This window comes from Natator depressus, chromosome 6 (assembly GCF_965152275.1).
Source record: "Natator depressus isolate rNatDep1 chromosome 6, rNatDep2.hap1, whole genome shotgun sequence".
Lineage (NCBI taxonomy): Eukaryota > Metazoa > Chordata > Testudines > Cheloniidae > Natator > Natator depressus.
Genome location: NC_134239.1, coordinates 120403034 through 120414423, shown reverse-complemented (window position 1 = coordinate 120414423; position 11390 = coordinate 120403034). Strand labels below are relative to the sequence as shown.

The 11390-nt window shown below is 45.6% G+C and overlaps 1 protein-coding gene and 1 non-coding gene across 2 annotated transcripts in view; one reads left to right on the top strand and one right to left on the bottom strand.

Moving 5' to 3' along the window:
- Positions 1-1868: 1868 nt before the first annotated feature.
- TRNAK-CUU (transfer RNA lysine (anticodon CUU)) lies at positions 1869-1941 on the bottom strand. Its single transcript has one exon. It is a non-coding gene; the product is annotated as a tRNA-Lys (tRNA).
- A 212-nt stretch (positions 1942-2153) lies between these two features.
- The window catches only part of PSMA3 (proteasome 20S subunit alpha 3), a 28455-nt gene continuing 19218 nt past the window's right edge, over positions 2154-11390 (top strand). Inside the window, exons 1-6 of the mRNA XM_074956434.1 lie at positions 2154-2293; positions 6441-6523; positions 8563-8686; positions 10286-10387; positions 10541-10614; positions 11291-11363. Of these exons, the coding sequence (XP_074812535.1) occupies positions 2273-2293; positions 6441-6523; positions 8563-8686; positions 10286-10387; positions 10541-10614; positions 11291-11363 (477 nt within the window). The 5' untranslated portion in view covers positions 2154-2272. The remainder of the gene's footprint in view (positions 2294-6440; positions 6524-8562; positions 8687-10285; positions 10388-10540; positions 10615-11290; positions 11364-11390) is intronic.

The following is an 11390-nucleotide window of genomic DNA, read 5'->3' as shown; positions in this document are numbered from 1 at the left end:
AGTTATATGGGCCGGTGGTGCCTGTGCTCCACCAGTGTTTAGGAATGTGGGCCTGGCTCCACCGGTGTTTGGACTTACTGTGCTTTGGGGGTCCCTGCGTTTCAGGGGAACGTGGGGACCAGGGCAGCCGCGGGGGTGGCAGGGGGCCTAGCGCCGGCAGCAGTGAGTGACCCAGCCCCAGCCCGCCCCGCCTCACCCTGCCGGCTCCCGGCATTGCCTGGGGGAGTGGGCAGAAGACAGAAAGAGGCGGAGCGGAGGCTTGGGGGAAGGGGTGGAATGGGGGTGGGGAGGGGGCGGTGTAGGGGCAGGCTGGGCTGGGTCGCTCACTGCTGCTAGGGCCAGGCTCCCCACTACCCACCCAGACCGCCCTGGACCCAGAGCCGTCCTGTCCATAGGACAAACTGGGGCAACTGCATCCCCCTGAAGTGCAGGGCCCCCCAAAGCTTGGGGCCTGGGGCAGTTGCCCTGGTCCGTTCTATGGACAGGATGGCTGTGGGTCCAGGGCGGTCTGGGGGGGGCGAGTGAGGAGCCTGGTGCCGGCAGCAGCAAGCGACCCAGCCCTACTCTGCCCCCTCCCCACCTGCATTCCACCCCTTCCCCCAAGCCTCCGCCCTGCCTCTTTGCGGCTTCCGCCCCCTCCCGCAAGCAGCACCGGGACCCGGAATTATTGAATTATTACTCAGCGGTCTATATTCATATGCCTAGTAAGGAATCTATTTGTCAAAAAACATTTCCTGAATCTTTTTTTGTTGTCTGTATTGTTACAGACACACTTGCTGACAGGTATTTTGAAATAAATTACCGAAATAATTGAAACTGGGGTGATTATATGGTGTTTTTGACAAATAAAATATGCAGAATTTAGCAGAATTTCAAAATATAGTGCGTAGAATTTGTAATTGTTTGGTGCGAAATTCCCCCCGAAGCAATGTATTCTCAAAAGTGTCAGGGGAGCCTCTGATTCTACAACCAGCCTTTTATACTAATAAACCAGCCTCAGGGACACACATTGAGTCGGCTGTTGGTGGAACGGGACCGTTTGCCAGTAACACACAATCATACAGCTGCTAATGGGTTAAAGAGCTGCCCCAATATGTTTGATGTTAGTCAGAGCTTAAATACCAAAGGGTTTTTTTGCCAAAAGCTGGGAATGTACGACAGGGGATGGGCTGTTCTAAGTCAGCCATAAAAATGTTGGCATACTGTGGGGCCATGCGGGTACCCATAGCAGTGCCGCTGATTGGAAGGTATAGATTGTCCCCAAATGTGAAATAGTTGTGGGTGAGGACAAAGTCACAAAGGTCAGCCACCAGGTTTGCCGTGACATTATCGGGGATACTGACCTGTTCTGTTCATTCCCTCTGGGGCACCTGGCATTGGCCACTGTCGGAAGACAGGATACTGGGCTAGATGGACCATTGGTCTGACCCAGTGCGGCCGTTCTTATGTTCTTAAGGTTTTCAGAAAAAAATGCCCCCCAGCTTTGACTGAGTTACCAGCACTGGGCTATTTTGGGGCTAGTTTTAAGTGACTTTGGGCTATTAATGCAGTAGAAATTCGGCAGCCTGCTCCGCTGAGGGTTGCCGCAGATCTGCCCGACAGCGCAGTGGGACCAGGGGCTCCACACCCTTGGAGAGGGGCTGCTGCAGCCTTTCCTGTACTGGAGGGTGCCTGGGGATTGGTCCCCAGGTGGCCCTGCCCCTCCCCAGCTGGGCCCACCACAGCCCCACTGAGCTGTCCCGCTTTGCAAGGCTAATGACCAAGCCAGGCTCCTTCATCGGCAAACTGAGCTGCCCCCCCTCGCAGTTCGGGACAAAAGTGCGGAAAACCTGCTATGGTAATTGCAGGTACAAGAGCAAAATTCTCTCCGCCCAACGTGGGGCTCGAACCCACGACCCTGGGATTAAGAGTCCCATGCTCTACCGACTGAGCTAGCCGGGCGCTGTGGTACCATTTGCCTTCAGCGACTATTCGAAACATAGTTTGGAGCATGCGCGGAACTAGTTGATTAATTCTGTTTCGGAGACTCCTCCCCTTTCGAGTCACCTCCTGTGGGTTCCCTCCAGTGTCGGGCCGGGCGCGCCCCCGCGGCCATGACGGGGCCTGCTCTGCGGACGCGCACGTTCACCTAGGACCCCACCGCGGGAGCTGATTGGCCGGTGTGCAGCGGGCCAATGGGAATGTGCGTTGGTGAGGGCTGGGGCGCGTGAGCGGTGTGTGCGCGCGCGTATCGGGTCTGTCCGGCGCTCGCTCTCCCCACGGCTCCGCCGCCATGAGCTCCATCGGTACCGGGGTGAGTGAGTCTCCTCGCCGGGCTCGGCCGGGCCGCCGCTGCGCCTGCGCGGGGGGGGCAGCTTGAGCCCTCCTCTCACGGGACCGAGGGGGGGACGCGGTACTGCTGAGTCACCTCGGCCCCGCGCGGCTGGTGGGAAAGCGAAAGTGTAAGCGGGGGGAGGGGCCACAGGGCGTGGGGCTCTGGCTGGGGGGGGAGCTAGGGGCTCCAGGGGAAGGGGGGTGGGGCTCTAGGCCAAGGGGTTCTCAATTTTCCCCCCCTGAGGCCTGTCCCCAACGTGTTTTGAAAATGTCAGGGCTTCAGCCCGGGTTGGGGCTTGAGAACCGCTGCTCTAGGGCGTGAGGGGGGGGGGGTCTGTCTAGACGGTGGGGAGGATGGGTTCTAAGGGGTGGGGAGAGTGGGGGTGGCTCTGGGGAGATTGGGTCTGGATGGGTGGTGCCCTGGGAGGAGGAGTGTGTGGGGCTATAGGAAGTGGGGTGAATAGGTGCTGGGGGGAGGTGGGGCTCTAGGAGGAGGGATAGGGGTGGTGGAGCAGTGGGGGCTCTCTGTCCAGCCCTAGGGCACCGATATACTCTTCTCAGCCCCGTGGATGTGCTCAGCCCCACGATGCCCCCTTCTCCAGTCGCTGCTGTGTTTGAAAAGGGGGTGCCCCATCTACAAGGAGAGATTCAGGATGACCCTCTCCATGTTCAGGTGCATGTTAATGAACTGGGGTGGCTGTGGCTGGGAACGTGCCATTTAACTTATGGGGGATGCTATTTTCTATGGATATGCAGACTTAACTGGTGCTTGACATGGGCCTCTGCCACTCTGACTCAGGCTAATGCAGTACATGAGACAAAGGCATGGCTATGTCTGGGAGTTCTCACAACAAATTTATTGGTGGCCGCTCTTACAGTTTTTCCAAAAATACTTAATTTACTTTAGGAAAAGCAAATAAATACGCACATATACATGCCCAAATCATTGTAATTTATTTATGTAGGGTTTTTTTTCAGACTCAGTAATAAAAATAATGTACAGTTGTCTCTGATCGTTACTAACCTAAACAGAATAGAAACACAAATAAGGTGCTTTGCGTGTTTTGCTTTTTTTGGTTGAATTTTTTTAAAATAAATTTGCTATCTAGTAAGATTGCCACTGTGAAAAGTGATATTTGTATATTTGTTAATATCACTTTTCACAGCAGACTTACTCATCCCCGGCAAGCTGGAGAACAAATTAAACCCTGGATGGGAAGGTGGGTAAGGAGGTCCAGGAGCGATGGGGGGCTGAAAGAGGTAGCGGGGGTTGGGGCAATGGAGGGGTGAGTCCAGGGCTGGATCCTGGGGTCCTGCTGCACGGCTGGGGGCTGGAGGAGGCAGCAGGGATCAGGAGTGATGTGGGGGAATGTGCCCAGGGCCAGAGCATGAAGCGCTGCAACTGGGGAATGAAGCCTGCTGCTGCATGGCCAGAGCCTGCTGCCCACCACCCCAGGGCTGAAGCCCAAAGCCCAGTCCTCGCTGCTCCTGGGAAGGTGGGGAACTCACACTGGTCGCCTGCTCCTACAGTGTTTGTGGCTTCAGAAGGGGGGCTGGGACCAATTCCTGCTGGTGGCCCCAGGGGAGGGGCAACTCCTCCCCTCCCCCCCCATCACCACCCAGACAGTTGTGGTTGCAAGAGAAAACCCTGGTGGTCGCATTTGAGAGATGCTGGTACTCTACAGATCTTACAGTGGCACAGCTGTAGCCGCTCTATGCTGATGGGAGAGAGCTTTCCTGTTGGGATAATTAAACCACCCACAAAGAGCAGTGGTAGCTATGTCTGCGGGAGACCCTTTCCCGCTGACTTAGCACTGTCCTCACCAGCGCTTTTGTCGGTGAAACTTATGTCGGTCAGGGGTGTGGGTTTTTTTACACCCCCGATGGACAAAAGTTTTACCGGCAAAAGTGCTAGTGTAGACCTAGCCTACAGCTCAGTGAGAAGTACTAAAAAGATGATCTGTCACTTGTTGGCAGTTCCCAGTTCATTAAGAATGAATCAGACCTGAAAGCTGTTTTCTGGGAACAAGGGATGGTCTGGGTCAAACTTGCATATTCATAGTAGTTGGGTGCTTTCATGAAACAGCTACTTCTTTATTCTTCTGCCCCTTGCTGCACCAGGCATGCACAAACTCCACACTACTGAGATGACTAGGGGTCCCACAACTATGGCAGTGAGTTTCAGAGCCTGGGTCAACTGACTCGGGCTTGTGGGATTCATGATATGGGGCTAAAAATAGCAGTGTAGATGTTACCACCTACACTGTGAAATGTGGTGAGGGGAGGTGGGTGTAGATATATCCTAAATTTCCTTGGACCAAGAATAATACAGTTATAATCAGAGCTCGTGTTATACCTGTTTGGCCAGCAGGCAGCACTGTAGACCAACATCACCCAAATGCCCAATGACCTCTCCCACCATCTGCTGTACACTTTGCCTAGGTACCAGAGATGAAGCCCCGGTTTGTGGAAAGGCTTAAATGTTAAAGTGTGAGAAGTGCTTTGAGATTCTCATATGGAAAGCAAAGTGGAAGAGAAAAGTACTAATGCTATTCTAAGTATCAAAATAAGTCACAATGTACTAAAAAATAGTATTAACCAGACGATAAGTGTTTATGTCTGTGAAGCCTTACTAATTATGCCATTGTTTGGAATTTGAGATTCCTTAATGGGTTTGAATTATGGAATGAATATCACTGAAGCAAGAGCTTTTTTAAAAACTAAGCTAACCAACATTGAGTTTACTAATTTACTTTCAGTTTATATACTTTCACTAAAAGGAAACTGTCTGAATTTTTTTTAAAAAGTATTGCTTCCTTTATTCACATGAAATAAATATCAACATGAGTGAACCATTCTTACGTGTTAGGATAAAATGGTCAGTTTTCAGAATGGAGAGAGGTAAATAGTGGTGTGTGTCCCCGGGGCCTGGATTGGGACCAGTCCTATTCAACATATTCATAAATTATCTGGGAAAAGGGGTAAACAGTGAGGTGGCAAAATTTGCAGATGATACAAAACTACTCAAGATAGTTACGTCCCAAGCAGACTGCAAAGAGCTACGAAAGGATCTTACAAAAGTGGGTGACTGGGCAACAAAATGGCAGATGAAATTCAGTATTGAAAAATGTAAAGTAATGCACATTGGAAAACATAATCCCAACTATACATATAAAATGATGGGGTCTAAATTAGCTGTTTCCACTCGAGAGTGAACTTGGAGTCATTGTGGATAGTTCTCTGAAAACACATTTAATGTGCAGCAGCAGTCAAAAAGGCGAACAGAATGTTGGGAATCATTAAGAAAGGGATAGATAATAAGACAGAAAATATCATATTGCTTCTGTAAATCCATGGTACGCCCACATCTTTACATCCGCACACGGTATTTGTCGCCCCATCTCAAAAAATATATTGGTATTTGGAAAAGGTTTAGAAGAGGGCAACAAAAATTATTAGGGGTATGGAACGGCTTCCATATGAAGAGAGATTAGTAAGACTGGGATTTTTTTTCTTGGAAAAGAGACAAATAAGGGGGGATATGATAGAGGTCTATAAAATCATGACTGGTATGGAGAAAGTAAATAAGGAAGTATTATTTACTTCTCATAATAAAAGAACTAGGGGCCACCAAATGAAATTAATAGGCAGCAGGTTTAAAACAAACACAAGGAAGTATTTTTTCCACACAGTGCACTGTCAACCTGTGAAACTCCTTGCCAGAGGATGTCGTGAAGGCCAAGATTATAACAGGGTTCAAAAAAGAACTGGATAAGTTCATGGAGGATAGGTCCATCAATGGCTATTAGCCAGGATGGGCAGAGATGGTGTCCCTAGTCTCTGTTTGCTGGAAGCTGGGAATGCGTGACAGGATGGATCACTTGATGATTACCTATTCTGTTTATTTCCTCTGGGGCACCTAGCATTGGCCCCTGTCGGAAGACAGGATACTGGGCTAGATGGACCTTTGGTCTGACCCAGTATGGCCGTTCTTATGTTCTTATACAGATTTTCTCTGGAGACTCACTTTAAGACTTTGCATAGAAAAATAGCTTAGTACTGCTGCTGTGTGGGCTCTATTTGTAACTTGTTTTACGCTGAGTAGTGTTTTTTTTCTTCCTTTACAGTATGACCTGTCAGCTTCCACATTCTCTCCAGATGGCAGAGTATTTCAAGTTGAATATGCTATGAAAGCTGTGGAGAATAGTAGGTAAGAGAAATGTCTTTGTTTTTTACTTCACCTTTACTTTACATTTTGTTTCTTTAAAAATGACAAGAGAAATGCGATTAGGGCAAGTAGTTAAGATGGTATTGCAAAGAAAATTGTACTCCTGAAATAAGTGATTAGCCAGTTTTGTGACTGTATTCCTCTCAGGAAGCTCTTCACGTTAAATATAAAGGGAGTGTAGTCATCCTTATTTGATCTACAGTTTGGAGTAACAAAAATTATAAAGGCATGGCTTGAGAGACTACAAAGGAAGGTAGTAAATTATTCATGTGTGCTAAGTGTAATAAAATCTCGTACTTCGGGGCAAAAGCTGATTGCATAGGTCCTTAATATATGTAAGGTGCTTATCTATTATGGTAATACCAAAAAGGCCATTTTAGAGATGGTGAATTGAGGCACTGAGAAGTCAAGTAACTTGCTCAGGACCACACAGGTTTGTAGTAGCCTCACTGGCTGTTGCCAGTTTCTTAAAGATTTATGGTTTGGCTAAAACTACAATGTCAGCCTCCCTAAGACTACATATGTTCCTTCAGGCATATACCAGGTGGCAGCTATAAAAATGTAAATACTCTATTGTGTTGTAGCACAGTCTGGATGTATTGACTAGGAAATACAGATAAAGTGCTTTGAGGTATGGATTGGGTCATCCTGTGTTTGTACAGCAACTGGTCTTGATCCAGGTCTCTGGATACTATTGCAATAGAAATAACATAGTTCAAAATAAATCTTTGTGGTACTCCAGCTAGTATGAATATCTAATATCTTGGGAGTATATCACCCTTTCAGTGACTTCATCAAATGCTTTTAAAGATCTCTTACCATCTATAATACCATCCTAAAAGTAATTGTGGAATGGTCCATAAATCTTACCAATTGGTCCATATCATAGTGAGCATTAGTACAAAATAGTTTTGAATGCATATTTAAGAACTATTTAATTTCACTGAAGTGCATGTTCTAGTGATTTATCTTCTCTTCTTTATTCACTTGGTCAGTGAGACTTTTTGATATGTCTAGATATTTTCATGTTAGGCATTTAGAGGACATGATTTAGCCCCATGGAGGGAAGAGGAAACTTGTCTGTGTTGTACTTTATGGCAGTGGTTCTCAAACTTATTTGATCGAGCCCCTCCCCCCTTCTCTGTAGTAGTTTACAGCTCCCGCTCTCGCCACACAAATACATATATGGCCACCCAACTCTGAAGGCAGAGTGAAGAGCGGTGGCTGCTGGCCGGGTACCCAGCTCTGAAGGCAACGCTGCCTCCAGCAGCAGTGAAGTAATGGTGGCATGGTATGGCATTGCCACCCTTACTTCTCTGCTGGTGGCGGTGCTGTCTTCAGAGCTGGATGCGTGGCCAGCAGCCGCTACTCTCTGGATTCCAGCTCGGAAGGCAGAGCTGCTTATTATGCCACCCCAGAATTCATTCTGCGCTCCCCAATTTGAGAACCTCTGCCTTATGGAGTAGGTAGGGGCCATGGCCCTCCTAACTTAGTGATGACAAGAGATTCTTGAGATATGTGTGCCCACTGCCTGGGCACACTCGGGAGTTGTGTTCCTATTTTTATGATTATGTGCTGATTGGGGGAAGGGGGGATGGAAGTAAAATAACATAACCATGTAAATGCTCCCACTTCAAAACTATAGGAAACTTGCAGGTTTGAAAGGAGAACTGCTCCCCACCCACCATGTCCCTGAAACTATTTAGTTCTAGATGTACAGCGTGTGTGCGAAAACTTCCTTGTGTAGGATGGGAAAGAGGGAAATGCTGTGCTGCTTTCTTATAGAAACACTGGGTAACTTCAGTGGGTCTTACTCTTTTCCTCCCCATCTTCAAAGCAGCAATGAAATCATGGAGCAGATCTACCTCACTTTAAATTAAGCTGTCTTGTACTTCAGTCCTGCACCCACTTAACTTTGATAAAGAAATGGTAAAATAACTTTCCAACTCCACTCCTAGCTGTTTAGTGTATTATTATTATTTTTTTAAAAATCTCACTCTTATATTTGACTTGTCTTTCAGTACAGCAATTGGCATAAGATGTAAAGATGGTGTTGTCTTTGGAGTAGAAAAACTAGTCTTGTCCAAGCTTTATGAAGAAGGTTCCAATAAACGTCTCTTTAATGTTGATCGACATGTTGGAATGGTGAGGTGCTGCAACACTTTTTGCTTTTATCCTATGAATTAGGAAAACGTCACAGAAAATGGATAGTCCATTGCATAAATACAGCCAATATTAAATAGCTTTTGAAGTACTGTATCCCAACACTTCTAAACTTGTAGTCAGAGAACAGTCAAGGGACATTTAGACAAATCTGATTCTCAATTCTGTGTATGCATGTCTAGTTCTGTTTGTGGGTATGTGTATAAACCTGTTCACATACAAGCAAAATCTTACAGTAAAATGGGAGGCTGATCTATGATATTTACTCATTCTAGAGTTAACTTTCTCTGGTTTCTTTGTCTGTACATTAAAACAAATGCTCCAATTAGAGCAGGAATATGCATAAACTAAATATTAAGAAAGCAGCCTCTTGTTACCCATATCATAAAACACATTTTCTAAGAATAGCAAAACACACGACAACAGTACTAACATATAAGATATTCTCACCTTCTTTTGAAAGGGGCATGGGAAGGAAGGAGCCGGTTGCTATAATCGCTGGTATAAAGAGACCAGATATCAAGGGCTAATGACCTGTCCCCAGTAGTAATGTTAGTAACGTCAGTAGGGCTCTACCAAATTCACGGTCCATTTGGGTCAATTTCATGGTCATAGGAGTTTAAAAAACGTAAATTTCATAAATTCAGATATTTAAATCTGAAATTTCACAGTGTTATAACTGTAGGTGTCCTGACCTAACTCTGAAGGCAGCAGCGTAGACGTAAGGGTGGCATGCTATGGTATTGCCACCCTTACTTCTGCGCTGCTGCTGGTGGGCACTGCCTTCAGAGCTGGGCACCTGGCCAGCAGCCACCGCTCTCCGGCCACCGATCTCTGAAGGTAGCACAGAAGTAAGGGTGGCAATATTTCCTTCCCCCCCACCCCCTCTTTATTTATTGGGACCCTCAGTTTGAGAAACACTGGTTTCCCAGTGAAATCTTTATAGTATAGGGTAAAAGTACACAAAAGACCAGATTTCATGGTGGAGACGAGATTTCAGTCAGTGATGCATTTTTCACGGCTGTGAATTTGGTAGGGCCCTAAACATCAGATGGGAACCATGCTAGTAAAACTGCTTGAAGCTGCACCACTAGTCATGGGGAGTAAGAAGATTGCTCCAGCAACTGTAATGCTGTCAGCAGAACTGTAATGCTGTCACAACTGTTGTTACAGTTCAAGGAGTCTTAAAATCCAGGGGGAAAAATATATACTGTTAGGGGTGCTTGTCTATTTTTTCCCTGTTCTCATGCTTTTAGTTTATTTTACATTAACCTTACAGCTTACATAGAAGTTGGATCTTAAGAGTATACCTTTATTTTATGTGATTTACAATAATACATCAATTATGTGTTTATTGAATAATTTTGAAAAGGTTTGATACTTCATTGGTGTTTTTTTCAGCTTGTTGACAGGTGTAAATTCTGGTTTGGTCAGTTTTGAAAGGGCATATGTATGGTGCAGTAAAAACTTGTTTAAGTCACAGTAACAGAATTAGATGTCTAAAATTTGTCAATTACCTTGCAAGAAATATTGGTAATTTATCTGAGTGTTGACTTTAGCCGGTGATACTCTTCATTTCAGGCAGTAGCAGGACTCCTGGCAGATGCTCGTTCTTTGGCAGACATAGCTAGAGAAGAAGCTTCTAACTTTAGATCCAACTATGGATATAATATTCCATTGAAGGTAAGTAACTGGTGCTTTTAGCACAAATTCATTCTTTAGGTTTCCTTAGATCCCATGACAGGGAAGGTAGCCTGTTTTGAATTGTTTTACTTGAGGCATGTTTATTTCATTAAATTAAATGTTCTAAACTCCTCCCTTTTTTTTCCCCCCCAGCATCTTGCCGACAGAGTGGCCATGTATGTACATGCCTACACGCTATACAGTGCTGTCAGACCTTTTGGCTGCAGGTATAAGTTTTTTAAATGCTTGTGCTTGATTGTGAGAATCTTTATTCAGTGCACAATAGATACATCTATCTTGGGTATTTATAAGGTGATTTTTCACCTTGGTGTATCTGTGCCTTAGTGCGTGTGTATCTATCTATCTATATCCTAAAAATAAGTGTAATTATATTAGTAATATTGAGGAGGACTTCAGGTAAAGAGCTCACATGTCTGTGTAAAGATGCATTTGATTACTAGGCAAAATATCTAATTATTCCTAAATTTTAAAACTGAGACACTTGTGCTGGTAACTTCCATGGGAATCACGAAAGCAAAATTGTCATTTGAAAATTTGCTTCTCTGGCCCTTTAGCTAAGTGAGGCATTGTAAATACAGTGATGCCTATCTTAAAAGACCATCCAAGGGACCAGTAAGTCAGTGACTTAAGAAAGATGGTCTTTAGCTATAGGTCGAGCAAAATTATACTGACAGCTTTGGGGATGAGGGTACCCAAAAGGATAAGGTGAGTTGCTTGTTGGAAGGTAGTATGTAGTGGAGATTTCACTGCAAGAGCAATGATGAGACCTTGTCTATTGTGTGCAAAAAAATCAAGGCAGTATAATTAATCTTTGTAATTTAGTGTGATTTTTTGTAGCACCGTGCATAACCTGTCTTCTAATATCTCGTTTTCTTTATTCAGTTTCATGTTAGGGTCTTACGATGAGGATGATGGTGCTCAGCTTTACATGATTGATCCATCAGGTGTTTCATATGTGAGTATTTTGAAATAGCCTCAAATA